This window comes from Cariama cristata, unplaced genomic scaffold, assembly GCF_000690535.1.
Source record: "Cariama cristata isolate BGI_N322 unplaced genomic scaffold, ASM69053v1 scaffold3141, whole genome shotgun sequence".
Taxonomy (NCBI): domain Eukaryota; kingdom Metazoa; phylum Chordata; class Aves; order Cariamiformes; family Cariamidae; genus Cariama; species Cariama cristata.
The window spans coordinates 23,859-41,795 of NW_009599646.1; the positions used below are offsets into that span (position 1 = coordinate 23,859).

The 17,937-nt window shown below is 36.4% G+C and overlaps 1 protein-coding gene across 1 annotated transcript in view; it reads right to left on the reverse strand.

Moving 5' to 3' along the window:
- Nucleotides 1-17,937, reverse strand: part of LOC104168960 (guanine nucleotide-binding protein G(q) subunit alpha) — a gene marked incomplete at its 5' end in the record, with an annotated part of 36,809 nt that overhangs the window by 602 nt on the left and 18,270 nt on the right. Inside the window, one exon of the mRNA XM_009709747.1 lies at nt 3,426-3,579. Coding sequence (XP_009708049.1) covers nt 3,426-3,579 — 154 coding nt within the window. The remainder of the gene's footprint in view (nt 1-3,425; nt 3,580-17,937) is intronic.

The window sequence follows — 17,937 nt, forward strand, 5'->3', positions numbered from 1 at the left end:
TTTCCCTGCTGACTATCCTCTTTCTTTGGTAAGATAATGTTTAAATCAGATGATTTATAACTGAATGGAGTGAAAAAGAAAAAATAACCTATACTAATAAATCTTTAAAAATTTTAATAGACTTGGTGAGTGTTCAGTCTACACCTACTGTATTTAAATTATACTTAAGTTCTTTTAGCACTGCAACATTTACTAGTTTTATGAGGGTTTTAATAGGTGAACACAATGAAGTTGTATCCTGAACTGGTCCTGACGGACACTATCATCAACAGAACTTCATTTACTTTAGTGATAATAAAATATACATGTTCTCTAGCTGGAGGTGTTTGATTGCAAAAGGCTCATGTTCTAACAAATCACTTGTTATCTAAATTATGTATGATAATGATCCAATCAGATCTAAATTGAGGTTGTAATTCTCAGAAGGATAGAGAGTCTATGTAACCAAACCACATGTTCACCTTTACAGAAGACAGAAGGTAAAGTAATGACTTCCAGCCTGGAACAGTGAGGATTCATTCATGTTCACAGCCAAAAGAGCAGTGCAGAAGCAAGAATATTAGCCACAAGCTGCTGAATTCTGTTTCACTATTCCAGTGCCATTTCCGAAGGCCATTATTCCCTTGCTCTCCTGTTTCTGGAATGTAAGTTTCTACAGAACATGCATGTTTTCTGTGCTGCTGCCTCCTCCTATTCTCTTCAGTAGTCCTGTTGTTATATGGCAATATAAATACCAGTGCTCAGCTGCTGCATGTAGCTCTGTTCTTCAGTAGTTACGGAATCTGGACTTTGGGAGTTAGCACATGCCCGCATATTTTTCAACAATTGACTAATAAACCTTATTTTTAATACTTCAAGGTTACAATTGCTAACATTTCCAATTTGGATAACTCTGCAAAATTTAGGTAGGGAATACATGGAAGAGAAAGCACATACTTTCTGGTGTGCTGCAAATCCATGTGGAGGGGGAGTACAATTCTGCAATATGTTGATGTATGCACATGAACATCCACAGACATAAATGTACATACATACACATATACAGATGAGACATTTCCTGAGATTTAGGGATGTGAACAGACTGTAAGCTCTCTGAAGCAGGACAGAGGACTCTTCAACACTTTTACAGCTTCTAAAACACAACAGGTACTAGCCTTTGGCTTGGTCACCTAGACTGTATAGAAACAGTGGCAACAGTAAGTCTCACACTACCACAAGTAAGTTTGCAGTATTTGTGAAGAAAACTCTTAGACTTTCAAAGACAATGACTTCTTCAAAATAAACCACTTACTGTTTCAAACAATTTCCTACAATTTTCTTAAATGGTTTTATAGTACCTAGACACAGCTCTCTCTCAAAATCTACTGCACTATTCAAAGCCTATATCCAAATTTGCTTACCTAATCACACCTCTACTATCATGTAATTTAAATTTTCGTTTGACTGAAGTACAAGTATTGAGAATTGAGGTTAGAAAGAACATTTATGACCTCAGGAATTTACAAAATAATTGAATGAGTCAATGTTAAATTTAGACTCCAAAGTGGCTGTAATGTAAATAATACGGAGACTTGGAAAAGAACCGCCATATAAATCAGTAGGTTTCTTGTCCACTGCTCTCTAATCAACATTTTTTGAAGAGTGTACCTACATGACACATTCAAGATCTATATAAGAAGTACTGCATCAGTATTTTTTTCTTCTTTCCCTGCCAACTATGTCCCTTTATTGCCTTTGTCCTCTCTCCCTCTCCCAGCTCTTCATTCCAGTCTGTGACTCAGTCTCATAGTACTGGCCATGCAAGGATGTCTTCATGCGATACACTGACCCCTGAGCATGCCTCAGTCCCCCTTCCAATGCTGTTACAATACACCATGCAGCAGAACTGCTTAGCTTAATTTAAACAGTCCAATGTTCCATCCTGGCTAATAGTTCTCATCCCTTTCTCCCTATACTACTTTCTCCCTTGTGCAGGAAAACGGATGGGAGAAGTGATCCAGCTGAAATACCTAATTCTGATCTCTTCCTCAGATCTTCCCACCTCCCACATCGCCAGTGAGCTGGGAAAGAAGAGGGGACCACATGGTGACCTCAGCAAGCCACAGACCCACCCTGCCACCAGAAGAAATCAAATCAAACCTGAACCTTGACTATGGAGTTAAGTCCAGCAAGACCTGCAGAATTAAGAGACGAAGACTCTTGAAGACTTCAAGGTCTTGACTCCAACACTCCTGCCAGTCCATAATCTCTTTTTATCTTACCAATGCAAAGGACAGGAGAAATAGGGTTTCTCTGAGCTGAGTGGTTGAGTCTTGCCTGTTTTTTTCTGAACAAGCATTTAACACAGGCTTTATCATCACTTGAGTAGTGATAACAGAGCAGACTGTAGAGTCTTTTCACCTTCAGGATGCCATCTAGGGAACTTGTCATATGAAGTAAACTCGAAAGAATGAGCATTATTTCTATTCAGCTGCCAGTTCTCTTCTGCATAGCACTATGAAACTAAACTTAGACTCATAAGTAATACGGTCTGATCATGCAGGCTGTTCACTGTTTCCTTCCCCTTAAACAGGAAACAAAATGTACATTTTTCCTATCATTACTTTGCATACTTGAACATGACAGATTTAATCTTTTATTTAACTTTCAAATCTGCTATTCACTCCCTGGTGGGATAAAAAAGATTTTCTTTTTTCAGAAATAGGCGCACTTAGTTCTTTAGACCTCTTATTATAGGAGATTCATCTCTGTTACCAAGGCCTCCACTCAGTTACCTCAAAATACTTAGCTTTTTACCTCAGGAGAACTTTCTGAAAGTACAGTTTTAGTAGAAACAGCTGTACAATCCACATAATTTTTTGATGGACAAGCACATTAAGCTTCACATTAATAATGTAAAATTAAAGTAAAAAAATGAGGCACAACAAAATGGTGGAAGGAGTGGTAGTGGTTCCTCTCCATGCCACCGAGACCTTATGACATTGCACTTCAGATACTCAGCCTTACACAAAACTAAACCTCAAAAAACCCCCGAGTATGGAAGATGATATGTAAAAGTGAAGAATGTATTTTTATTTCTTTTTAGATTTTATACTTCAGTTTAAACCCTGACTTATAAAAAAGGACAGAATGTGGTTCACTGCTAATATGACAATACTCATCTAAAATTCAACAATTTCTCGTGAAAGGTTCTGCCATCCTACACACAAATAATTACAGTATAAAATGAAATCCTAGCACTCTAAAAAATCTCGCAAGAGTTCAATCATATTTTAAAAATTCAGATGCTTAAAAATTACAAAGCACCTTTTTTTTTTAAAGAGCAAAATATATCAAAAGATCTGTCTAGCATTTGGACAAGACTATTACAATTTGTAATTACTGCAGTGTAAATAGAGCATGAGCCCTGGTATCATTATACTTACCATCATACTCTGGAAAATAATCAACTAGATGGGAGTACATAATTTTCTCCTCTAAGAGATCTTTTTTATTTAAGAACAGAATGACTGAAGAGTTCTGGAACCATGGATATGTGATAATTGTCCTAAACAGTGCTTTACTTTCTTCCATTCGATTCTGGAATAAAAAAGAAAGCAGAATTGTGGTGGTCATGAAAATAATTTCTGAATTTTTTAAAAAATAAATTCATGCATTTTCACTTTATTTTGTAAATGCATCCATTTCATGTTTTGCACCTTCCTACCAATGTGTAAGGTTCAAGTAATTAAATTACAAATAATAAGTAAGCAGTTAATTAAATACACAGGCATTTTCCTTTTCCAAATTCAACTGCTCAAGTGTAAGTATTCTTTAAAACACAGGTCATGAACATGAAAGCTGTTAACAAGTACGTTTGTAAAGTCTGAGCATGCACAGTTATGACCAGCCAATGAACTGGTGGGTACTGAAATGCATGTGATTCATGGTAGGGACAAGTATACCACACGAAGACATAATAATCAATTCAAGGTTTAAGAACTTTATTAATTTTGTAGGCCTTTCCTGAACTTTAAATGCAGAGTTAGATAATTCTTAGAAATAGATCAGCTTTAAAATAGCTGCAAGTAAATTTGGAATCTTAGAATATTTTGTCAAAACCAAAGGCTTACGACATAAAATCTTAAAAATCTGTAAATTTGTTTCTAACATCGTTGGGTTGGCCTTTACTTTAATTGCTTAACTGCTCCTGAAAACCACTTTGCATTACAGCTGAAATATAAGTGAAGCCTACAGTTCTATTTGTAACATTTCCTGTTATTGTAAGATTATGTTATCATTTGATACAGTTCTGAAGAGCTGTTAGGCTGACATGATGTGGTTAATACAGACTCAGAACAAACTGAGTTCAAAACAAAAGAATTAACTTACTCTTTTTATTATTTGAAGCTGCAGCCCTGTGAAAAAAACTGTTTCACCACCAAACGGGGCTCCAGAGAACAACAGCAAGGATGTGAATCCTGCAGATTCTGCTGTTGCTGAGCCATACAACAAACTGTCAGATAACTCAAGACAATTTTGCGATAACTGTATCTTTACTTGCAATAATTTGCATTTTGAAGAGACCAACATGAAGAATAGGAATTTTTTAAAAAAAGAAACAAACAAACAAGAAAACCCCCCAACAACCAAACCGTTAAAAAATTCCATTTTGTAGAAGCTGGTGGTTTAGTCTCTTATGTCACCACAGAATCTTCAAGCAATTTATAAAACTTTACTGCATGCTGGAGTGGTGGTGAAATAAACAGTCAAATTTATGGACTGAGAAACTAATCCAGAGGAGTAAAACCTTCGCTTTCTTGCAGTCAGTTCTTATAACTCACACTGATTTCAATGGTGCCAGGATTTCATTCAGAAAGGAGAAAAACTGAAATGTCAACAGAGCTGAGCATAAAACCTAAGTCCTTAGACTGTTAATCAGACCATGTTTTCTTCTTAACGTTCTATATAGACTTCTTCTCTAAACAAGGCTTTACAAAAAGGCCACGGGAACTACACAGGATAGTTCTCACTTTTACAGCTTGATCAAAAAGAGAAGGCAATGTAAAATTACATGCTACTGTTTATATTACAAATATTTACCTAAACTCATTAACACTTGGTATCCTCTAATGTGACACTCAGAAGGTGAAGCAGCATCATGACTCAATTCGCAGTGTTCTTTCACAGTAAATTTATAAGCTATTGAAAACTACTCAGCACAGAAAACACAAAGAAATTACTTATCTAGAGTAAGTACTCCTGGTTTTCACAAAAAACCCTTCAAGAGGGTTGCAGAATTTTCATGTATAATGCTGATTTTTTTCCATTTACATAACACAGAATTACAAATAGAAAATAAATATATCGGTTTGGATAAATTTATGACCCATCCTCCAGGAATGCTCAAGAAAACTGTGTTTTGCAAACACTGTTATTAGACACGGAGCACACTTTCATTTTCTGTTTGAAAGGGTTGCCAAGCAAGATGAAGCAGAAAAGGCATGTAGACTAAAGCTACATTGATACCATGCCTAAACCAATTCCTGGCATCCTATCAGCTGTAAGTGCTCTATATCATAAAAATACCAGGAGACATACACAATAAAGAATAAAGTATCGTATCTTCAATGTAAGAAGAGTATGTCCCGTATTATACATTAATTATGAATTCTGTATAATATGAATTGCATTCCACAGAGTCACTTTTTTCCTATTATAGTTTTATAAATGTCTCTCAAGTCCTTTCACACTTGATTTACAGCATCTGACTTAAACCTCTCCTTGACGAGGTATCTACTAAGGATTCCACTGAACAGACAGACCACAGATGAAGCAAGTTTCCATGATTTCAAAGATTGTTCAATTAATTCAAAACCAACCTGGGATGCCAAAAAAGGATACTACTAAGAAGGCAGTGTGAAAGAGCTGATTCAGAAAAAATAATTTTATATCAAAGGAAATAATTATAGCGTTCAGAAATGTACAGAAGTGGTCAATATGTGCCATCTAACACAAATGAAAGAAACGCTCACCTGCTTTAGAAAAAATACATAGTTCAGGATGTCAGTAACTGAACTCAATAAAACATTACCACATTATCGCACCCTCATTCACTTCTCTCTATTCCTTAGTATAGTTTAAGTTTCATTTCATACAGAAGCCAGTTGCCTCCAGAAGTTAACCAGTTAACTATATTTCCAGGAACAGCCAGGCTAAATCTGAATCTATTCCTGATTCCAAGAGAATAGGCTTTAAAGAGGCAACAGCAGTAGAGTGTTGCCGTGCTAATATTGTGTTAAACTATCTGATCCTAAGCCAAATTAACAGAAGTCACAGAATTGTCGGAAATGATAAAAAAATGCACATTACATTGCCAGAGCCCACTGAAGTAGAATTATTTCTTACAGTATGAGGATCTTGCCTGGCACAGTCATACCAGATGAGGATATTGGGAAGGCAAGACAATGAAGTCTTGGGCACCAAATGGCAGCTCTGAGGAACAGTAACTATCTCAGCATAGGGATTATTTCAGAGTGTACATCACTACAGAACAGCCCTTACTGCACCTCCATCTGCAGAATGAGGCAAACAGCATGGATTAAGACATCAGGAAGGCTGCAGACACATTGTCTAAGGAGCTAGCAAAGGATGACGAGCTGTCTGAAGCTGTTAAGAAAAAGGTCACTCTCCTTAAGACCCGTAACTGACAGGTCTACAAATTCCCATGATCCTTCTCAAGGGAAAGACCACACAATGCTATGTTCTGCCCTTACAACAGAAGCATGGAAAAAAGACTTAGGATATCACTGGTCATCCTCTCTCAATGTATGTCACATTGCAATGCTGCACAGACAAATATGCCTTCACAAAAGACATACGTAGTAAGATGGCACTGATAGAATTTCAAAAGGTCAGATCAGTCAATTCCAGGAATTCAACGCAGATTTCATATAAATCGTATTTTTAACAAGTGTCTTGCAAAGCCTCATAAAGATATTAATCAAGAAAATTCCTTTTCACTTCATTGCATGACATACATAAAATTATGTATATATTACTAAATGACTGCTATGGTTAATGTTATTTCACCAGAAGAAAACCTTAATCTTAAATGCAATGATGTCATGAAGGAATTGTCCACAGGCATGTCTGTTTTCCCTGATTGTATCAGGTGGTCTAATAAAATTATTGCCTCCTTATACAGACCTTGCTTGTTTTAGCATTTGTGTTGTCCACGGGGATATTCTGAATGAAAAATGCCAGTTGTATCTGACAGCATCATAAATTACAGGGCTGTTATTGCAGTCATATGTCACACTAACACCACAGTTTTGACATCTACAGCTCAAACGAAGGCAGACCAAAATCCCTAATTGAGCCTTAACTCTGTGTTTCAGGGGGAGGAGGGGGTAGGTGTGTTCAGCTCTTTCATAACTTTATTATGCATAGACCTAATAATGATATCATAGATGAAAACTCAAGGTGACTCAGAGGAGGGGAAAAAAACTAGTAAGCAGATACCCTAACTTCACACTCAGGTTGTGGCTTTTTTACTATTTTTTTCTGCCTCTTCTTAGTGCCATGAACTGCACCCATAATATGGACAATGCTATCAAGTTTAAGAAAACAAAGTACTTAACATGCCCTAAAGAGAAGACAGATACTCACTGTATACTGATGATACCTGTATCTTCTCTTGGTGTGCAGTCGTAACATAATAAAACCTAAAGGGTCTATTTCTTCTGTTCCCTTCCTGTAACTCCCAGCTTCAGCTGAGTGTTTTTTCCATAACTGAGCCCTTCCTTAGCAAGTAAATAAAAATGTTTACCACTCACCTGAATTATGGGAAATCTCATTGGCTTTTTCCCTTTCCCAATCCTTAAGAGGAAGGCAGACAGGATCTCATTAAATACATAACTAAACTCTCAGCACTTTTTAAAAACTGTCCCCAAAGCCAGTACTGTAAACTTGAAACTAATATGTGTAATTACTAAAAACAATCAGACTCTGGCTTGTCCTTTTGAAACTATTGCACATATTGAGTAAAACCATTTGCTTTTCATAGTTTCTGTTTTAACAGAGAAGAGTCAGAAAGTTTAAAAGGAGGCAAAGACACACCAAAAGAAGCAGAGAGATTAAATGTTATAGCTTCAATACTAACGGAAAGTGATGGAATTCCCACGAAAACACGGCAATCTGTAATTTTGAATTTAAGGTCTGTTTTTGTTAAACATCACTAAAGAACTCAGCATAGTTATAATTAAGAGCAAGGGCAGTCAACTTATATGGGGGTAACTGATAAATATCCAACACAAGCTCTGCAGACAAACATTACGAGAAGAATGAATTTCTTACGTTACTAGCATGTAATGAAGCTGGATTCAGCAAAGCACTTTAGCACAATTCTAATTATAAATATACATGTACTTCTGCAAAGCTATTCCTTTGCTTCTCACTAGGCTTAAGTCAAGACCTTGCTGTCCAATGCTCTGCTAGAAAACAAGTAGGAATGTATCATCATATGCTCTTCCATTCCAAGTAGCCCTTCCCAAGAGGCAACCTTCTACACTCTCTGCACTAAGGCATTGGGATGTTTATATCTGGAGAAGAATTTTGCCTTTATTTCACTAGAAATTACTCATAATAAAATTAGAAACAGTAATTACAGTTTAGTTCCAAAATCAGACTCTTCATATAACAATAATACTGCTCCTACCCAATACACATTCAGAGTCTAGCTACCTGGATGGCTTCTGAGTAAGGGCTAGGTCTACCAGTGGTAAAAACACTACAATTAGATGATAGCAGTTACTATTATAACCTAAGAGAACACAGAGAGCATGATTATGTACATACATGTCAGCAGGGACACTATTGCACTGCTGATACCACTAAGCACCATACGACATGAATAACATGCCCACCTTTAATTTCTTTAAATGTAATCAGCGGTAAGTGCTCAAAGTGACCGTCACACATCTTCCACTGTAACACCACTGAAATGGCAGCAGAGTATTGACTCTGAAATGTTGGCTGGAAGGCACCTCTAGACTTCATCTAGCTTAGTCTTTCATTCAAGTAGGACTACTGACAACATGAGAACACGTCAGTCATGGCTTTATCTTGGCAAGTCTTGAAAGTCCATATAGACAGAAATTTCAATTCCTCTCTGGCTTCCCTGTTCCACTGCTAAACTAACGCCCAAGGAAAAAATGTTTCCCAATATATAGCCTGAACTTCCCAAGACACAATTTGTTATACTGTCTAAAGTTCAGCTCCATGGCACACTTGCAACTCTTCAAATACTTGGTGGCAAGTATTAGTGTCCTCTTCACTAGACTGAACATGCCCAGGTCCCTAACCCTGTCTTCATAGGATATGCTCTTTGGGCCCTTCATGTCTTTCCCAACAGTTTATGTGATCATGAAATTGCATTCATAAACCCATTGCAATTTTTTCAAAGAGGAAGGGAAGGGAATTGTACTAAGGATGGTGAACAGACATTTTGGTATTTTGTCACTCAGATCTGTACTCTGTAGGTATTTTGCAGGAATTGAAAGATGGCTTAGAGATTTTTAGGTAGATTTTATCTCCTGGAGCAGATAAAGCAATGTAGGTCCTGAGTTTACCATAACAGATTAAACATTCTAACATAGCTTCATAATTTCATTTTAGAATGATTCAAGGAATAATCAGAAAATATGAAGCAATTCATTTTTTGACTTACCAGTGTCTGCTTACTCTTCTGCAGTCTCTCACCTCCCTGTTTATCAAACTTCTAAGAGCAAATCAGCTTTTATGGATGTCATGGCAGATAAAACTATTTTTGCTCCAGAAGTAATTTCTCCAACAATACTGCTTATTCTTCTCTAAAATTTCTCTTAAACAGTTTTTTTGTTGCTAATGATAGCTTATAACATTGCACCCTCACCATTTTCCTTTATTACACATATATGCAACAGTACTGCCATAATGTTTTTAATCAGTTTAATTAAAGAATGTTTGACATGATTAAATTGTTGAATTACTCACTGTTCTGAAAAACACTTATCATTAACAGGATGCACTTTTTCTTATGTCAGAAACAGTTTCATGTTACAGTATTTTTACTGGAAATAGGGATAGGATTACAAGGTGTATAGAAAAAGGCTAGCGCTGGGGATCTGACCTTCTGTCAGATGCAATGCCAAGAAAGACTTGCCAAAACAAGCAGGACTGTGTGGCTCTTGGAAAAGAGGACAGGAACAGTGGGGAGCAAGCAGTATTTAACAGTTTGTTCAAGCACTTGATCGGATTTTATGAGCCAGCTCTACCTCACCAAATTGCTTCCAGAAAAATCTTATTTCAGCTGCAACAGAAAAGGTTGCAGAAAGGAACTTGTGAATAACTAATGTGCAGAAATGTGCAGCTGGACGGAGCTGGCTCAGGGCTTTCTCGGTAGCTGACAGTCATTCTCAGCAGCGATGCCAACCTTCACAGCAACCACCCTGTGACAGCAGCAACAGCTTGTCGTGGCCTCCCTGGAAGCTGGCATAAGGAAAATGAGCAGTGGGATCACTGTTTTCACCATCCCTCAAGATGTACTGGCCTGAGCAACTTGCTTCCTCTGCTTATGTCTGCAGTCAGTCCTGAATTGCATAAAGACACGATGCATACATACAGATGCCAGCATAAAATTCTCCTATCCTCCACACAACGTGACACAGTCACCAGTCCAGCGTAAAAATACCATCATGAAACACAGAACAAAAAATACAGCAGACAAACTCCACAAGTGAAAAGAAATTTGTTAACTATAAAAAGATCACATAAGCTTGGACAAGATTATTCCAATTTCTTATTAAACACCAAGAAAACACACTGTACTTATTCACCAATCACAGAACTGTCCAGTTTTACAACTAGAAACAAATTTTTACGAAATACAAATAATAATAATATGAAATTTCTTTCTACCATGTACCTCTTACTACATAAAAGATTTTATGCTGATAAGCTCCTGTATGACACTTAAACAATAACACAAATATAACTAGACACATAAACCATGTAAACCATGTTTTCTTACATTTTTATCCAAATGCAAACTCCTACTCTTCCTCATTTTTTAACAGATTTAAAAAGAGCATACTTACTTACACTTTTTTTTTTAATACTATACTTTCAGTTTTCATGTTAAAATGATAGATTCCCAACTTGGATTTATGTATTGAAATTCTCTTTGCTATCTGTTGCTCTGGAAAAATATGCAATTACAGAAATAATAGAACTGGCGTCATTTATAAGCACTTGACTCTAAGAAGTCAAATCCTGAAAAATACCTGAAGACATCTAAAATAGCATTTAAAAGCTGTATCAGCTGGTACCCAGTGAAGGGAAAGCAGCATTTCCCAGCTAATAAACACAGTGCTTTGACAGAGAAGATCAAGTACAGTATTAATCTAAAACAATAGAGAAGCAGTAGTGGAGTTTCACCCATTACTGCCTTCATGATTGTCTAGAGTGGCACCTAGTGGGCATACTGTAACTTACATATTAAACAAAAAATGTAATTAATCTTTGTCTTAAAAATTGCTGGTATTTTAAATACTACAAATCAGGATTTCATACATTTTGAGGGACTGAATTTTGTTGAAATGATGTGAGAAGAAGGTGAGGAGGTAAACAAGATGCGTTTTTCAGTCAACAACTTGCACTGTGTATATAACTACGTTTATGTTGGTTACAAATGTTTATTTGAGTGACAGGGCATTCATAGATGATAGTCTTAGAAAAGGAGGTACTGATGCAAGACAGTTTCAGAAAAAAAAAGCAGAGGTTAGTATTTCAGAAGTTGTTTAGTATCACAGTAATGGACTCTTATTATTTTACCTGACAAAATCTTGTGCATGTGATCAGTTTTTGTGTCTGTAGTAATTAGGAATGACTCCATTCTCCGAAAAGGACTTCCATGAATTATTTAAGCAGAAGCACTGTCTGGCTGCACAGAAAGACTTACAGTGTATTCCTTGGCTAGAATTTAATAGAGCTGCTACATGAAAGTTGGGAAATAACAGAGGAAATCAGGAAGTGGGAGGTAAATGCAGAGTCCTCCACTATGTGAAAAAGTAAATACAGTACCAAAACTGGAAGCGCTTCAGATTTCTGCCACCAGTATGAAGTATAATCTTGCACCTATACTGCTGTAACTAGCCATCTAAGAAAAAACTGCAATGTTTGTACAAATATTTTGATAAATAACTCAAATGCAGTAAGAGACAACTTCAAACAGAGAGCTCGGGAATAATTCCTTTATTTACTTCACTGGTCTTGAATCTTTCTGCAAACCAGCCTGAGAAAAAAAGGTGCTGGTAGAGAACTGGGAAGACGTCTCTGTAGATGAGAACGGTATTTTCAAATCACCTGGAGAAGAACTCTCACCTCTCCAACAACTTAATTTTGGAACACTGCTCTAACAAATGTATGGCGATTTTATGTAGCCAGTAGAGGGACAGATGAACCAAATGACAGCTGAAATCCATCAAATCAACATATTCAACATCAAAGCACAAAAATACTGCCCCAAAAAAGTGGTCCAAAACGTGGCCAAAAAACATGGTCCAAACATTGCTGTAAAATATTTTTTAAATTAAAAAATGGCTGTTAAATTAATTTTGATGAAATAACATGAATGCCAGAACAATCAGTTTTTCATGAATACTACATATTTTTGAGAAGAAAGGGTGAAAATACTTTTAAATTAAATTGTCACTGGAAAAGGCCCTTTTCTGGACAATTTTGACACTGGTTATTGAAAAAAATAATTGGCATTTGTCTTCGCCAGCAATTGCTGCCAACAGAAACATTTACCAGCATTTCTGGCAGCCTCTGCAAGTGGGTTCACGATCATTCAACCTCCCATTTCCATTATGAACCACCCACTTTAACAAAAGAGAGAGTCTATGACTCTTCCTTATGCAAATATTTCTCAGTACTGATACTTCACATTTGAAAGGTTCTTTATCCACAAACCAGACAGAAAATACGTATGCATAGGTGTGAACAGGTATGAACAGATACAATACATACACAGCAACAAGGTTTGGCACAGGTAGTTAATGTCTTAATTTTCTCTAGTTTCACAGTAAGCAGTGAGTTCTGGAGATTTTATTTCCCATGGAAATAACATTGTTAAATAATTATGAAGACCATTTGAGAATTTTAATTCTATCTGGGAGTTCACATTATCCCTCTGCCCTATACTCAATTGTTCTGGATTACTGAATGTCGATGAAAAAAACAGACAATTGAAGTATTATGTTTATTCACAATGCAGAAAAATAGAAAGGCTCTGATCTCAACATTGTTCTCTTTTCAGCCTTCACGCTGAAGCCATGTAGGACTAGCCTGTAAATAAGGAACACAAAGTGCTGGAAGAGAAGTGGAAGCATTCCCAGATGTGAACAGCGAGATAATTCTGATGAAAAATGAAATACATGCTTCAGATAATTGCCTCCATAAAGAGTGAAAGTATTCTGAACGCTGTGGCCTCATGCCATTTCTTACTTTTGTCCCACACCAAAAGACAGTGTGACTGGAACATTGTACCAATTTGTCACCTGTTAACAGATCACACTGATGAACACTACAGAAGTTCCATCTAGGCTTTAGATACTCATCTGTTTTGCAGATGTATTTTGTCCATATTGAAAACATGAGCATGTACGCCTGCATCTGCACAAACAAATGAGTTCACAGTAAAAATACGTATCCTGGGTTTCATGTAATTATTTTCATGTAATTTTCATACACTAGAATTTCACTGGAATATTTTTAACAAACTAAGCAACGTTGATCCTTTCTACTTGGGACAACCTAAGACCAATAAAATTTAAATTTTCCATCAACCTGACATCTTTGCACAGAGCCTTTATTAAGTACTTGAAGGACACAAAGATCACAGAAAACGACCCTACAAACAAAGCTCCTTCAGTTTCAATTTGCAGTTGTGGCTGAAGGACTGAAGCTGCAGCTTTCCAAATATCCTGTTTTGCCTTTTTTACAAATGTTACTTCTGATAAAACTGCAAGATAGTTCTTCAGTGTAAATTAAGAACTGTGAAGGTAACTACATTAATTCAGATATCCACCGTCAAATAAAGTAAGGTTCTTCAGGGTTTTAAAGAAGCTATGGCAAAACCTTATGGCATGACCACAAAGATGGTCCCCAAAGAAGCAAACAAAAAAAATATCTCCTTTCACTTGTCAAACTATGATTTTTTCCACTTAGAATCACAGAAGAATTTATGTTGAAAGGGACCTGAGAAGTCATCTGGTCCAACTCCTTGCTCCCAGGAGGACTAACTTTGTCTTTACATCAGGTTTCTCATGGCCATGTCCAGTCAAGCTTTTAACATCTCTCTCCAAGATGGAGATCCTACCCCTTTAGGCAACTAATTCTACTTCAGTCACTCATATTTAGCTATCATCTTTCAAACCTCGTGATCTACAAGCACCAAACTAAACACAGTTTTACTCAGGGCTACTGCATTTACAGACCATTAAGTCACTGGACAGTTTTAATGATCCCCTGGTGGTAACGTTTTGGACAAAACATTTATAAGAAGAAACTTTCTTCCCAGATTATTTAGTTCCATGCTGCTTTCAAAAGGGACTCCACCAGTCACATGTCCCTTGTCCCTTCCATCTGTCCTGTTCCACTTCTCTGAGTACCCGCTTGAATTCCTGCAGGGTTTGTGCAATCTCTTTTGGAAATGCTGCCTGAGTCACTTCCAGATCTACCGGTTCTGTTCACATCAAAATAAAAATGTTATGATTTCCTACTGCTAGTGCCATGCAAACATCTGCTACTGTTAAATGAACCTGCTATTCCACATTTCAGAAACCAAGAAGACTCGATGGAGGACCACAGCTGCACTTTGCTCTTAAGTAACAGCCACTGCTTTAAAAGTTTATAAACGCAGTATAAATCTGTAAGACAATGGGATGCTGAACACAGAATGAGAAAGTATCAAGTTATGGCAACAGAATTCTGAACAGTGCAAGCAGCAGTCCTCACAGAACTCTGGCTGTCACAGCACTGTACATTACACAGCAGCAATGGGGTAGGTTCAGAAAGTTTCCGGGAAACTGTTTCTGTTCATAATGAGGAGGATAGTAACACATGCAAGTTTTTGCTGGAGTACTTAAAAAATGACTGACTGGCACAAAAAGATTCAATCTGGTTATCATATCAGGTTAGATGATGCAGGTCCTTAAAGCAGACAAACCATTTGGCTCCACGTGCTAAGGAAGTGAAAGCCACTGGAGAGATGAACACAAGACAAAAGCAAGAAGCTGGGAAAATTATCTTCATGGCATTTTCATGGATGTATGAAAGGAGGACACACAGGAAGTAATGGCAGTATTAGACCCAGCTTGAAGGCACATGTCTAGGATTTCTTAGGACAAGGAATCAATTTTGCTATTAACTTAAAAACTGGCAATTCTAGCCATTCCAGCCTGCTTCATATATTACAAACATTTTCAGCAAGAACTGCAATCTGGGGTCAAACTTGTAAATACATGAATTATAAGGAGGTGGTACTTTCTGTAACACTTTAATGCAAATCGGACTACAACTCTGATGATTAAAGGGAAGAGAAGGAAATACTGGTTTAAGAGAAATTCAGTTACACATTATTAAGCTACAACTAACAATTTTGGCTACAGCTAAAGCAAATAAACCAGTAACAATGCTTTGCTATTCAAGGTCAGTGAAAACGCAGCAAATAAACCACCTACAAAATACAAGTTTTTAAAGTTATAGGAACGTTACTGTCTTAACAAAGGAAGAGACACTTCAATGATTCTTTTATATGTGGTTTCATACATCAATGAAAAGAAATTGCTTAACAAGTAAAATAATGGGAAAAACACTGTTTTCCTAAGGCATAGAGATGCATATATAAGATATTTGTATGCATATAGGATACAAAGTATGTATTTATAATGTTGAGCCATCAGTGAAATTCCTTAATCAAAAGTCAAAGTGGAAGGAATATTAGTTGTAAATGTTAGCAACATTTACCTTAAATTCTGTTAAAACTTCACATTTTACAACTGTGTATCTATTTTCTTTTTAAACCAGAATGTATCAGCTCTGATCGAAATCTAAACTGGCATTTTTGCTCCAATTTATTTTGTGCAATGGATGTTCAGAATACTCATACTGATTGACTTCTAAAAATTATCTTTTATCAATGAATACTTCATGCTGTCCAATGCCTCTGTAGCTTTGCAGCCTCTGATGATATCAGTAGTTGCTTTTTGATAGTTCAGAAAATTAAAAAATTTCACTGAGCCTATTAATCCATTCATTCAGCTGAAGTGGGGAAATTGTATCGTGTCTTCTCTGTTTTTCCTCTGAGAACACACAAAAAGAAAGATCTCTACCTATAAAAAGCCCACATTTTCATAACTGCTATAGATCCATATAAGCTATATGAAATCATATATGCCTTAAGACTTTTAGTGCACTAATGCAGAAGAAAAAGATGTACAAGCATCAATAAATACCATCCTTCATTTTGCCATCTCCAAGTACTTAATAAGCTCTGTAAAGATAATGAAAATCTCTTTTTTATGAATCCAAATTTTAAAGGTATACTGTGATGTCTCTAGTCCTTCCATAACTGCAAGTAGTTACTGGTTCTCTCACAGAGCTGGAATTCTTTTTTGCACTTACTGCAGTGAGACCATGAGATTTTACATGTTTAGAAGAGCTACTTGTGATACATATTTAAATGAAACATATCTTGGAATATGGATTAATATACTTTATCTAGAAAAAATCCTTTATTTAAGAAAACAAGTTGATCTTAAAAATGGAAAACTTCTAAACTGTGCTTTTTGATAAAACTGCTGATTTCTCCAGATCTGCTAGTATAATTCAGAGTAAAAGCCTGACCTAGAGGACATAATACATCATAAATTAATTTACCAGAGAGATGATTCCTTCATTTTTTATTTAATCTCTAATTTTGTCAAGACTTTTCTGAAAAAGTGAAAAGGTCAAACATCTGATAATTTAACTTGTAACATGTTCTCCTTCATCACACTGTATCAGACTGAGCAACAATTTACTTAATTCATACTACTATTGATGTAATTAGTATATTATGTCCTCTGGATCAAATTTTGTCCTCATTTCCACCAATGACTCTAGACAGACTTAATGTTTCATTAAGGGCAGAATTTGGACCAGTTACCTATCTCTCCTTTTACATGTATTTAAGAAGAGAAAGGCATTTCAAAACTGTCTATCATGTGAAATTTTTGGAAGATATGTTTAAATATACTGTCCTTACCAATTCTTCTCATTTTGTATTTATGCACCAAAATCAGATAGTTACTTAGGTACAATCTAGACACACACTTAAGAGAGGAGAGATGACATTGTTTCTAAGTATTGCCTGCTGGAGATAATCAGTTAAAATACAGTTGAGTAGCCATGTGTGCTTTTTTTCAGGATTGAAGCCTCCAACTCTTTAGCTGCAGATCTTTATCATGGGACTGCAATGTCATCAATATATCATTTAAGAGTCATCCTACACAGAACTCTGAGTTACAGGCAGCCTAAACACTCGTCTTATTTTCTATGTATGATGTCCCCTTACTGAGTAGTTATAATACATTCCTCAGAACTTTTAATAACTCCTCCAAGCGCATGAAGACAGAAACAGTTCCCAGCTCAATCCCACATATACCCAGTGAGTAAAAGCCCTTGAGAGACACTAGCAAAGCCTCGCAACTCAGTATAGCCTCATCTGATTTAGAATCCAAACGTATTTCTCTTGAATAAGCTAAACAAGGGAAGAAATGGATTTACAACTTAAGAGTCTATCAGGCACTATGTTTTGAAATACAAATCAAGAGTCTTAAGGGCTCTAAAGCAGCTTGATAATGATGAAGGGTC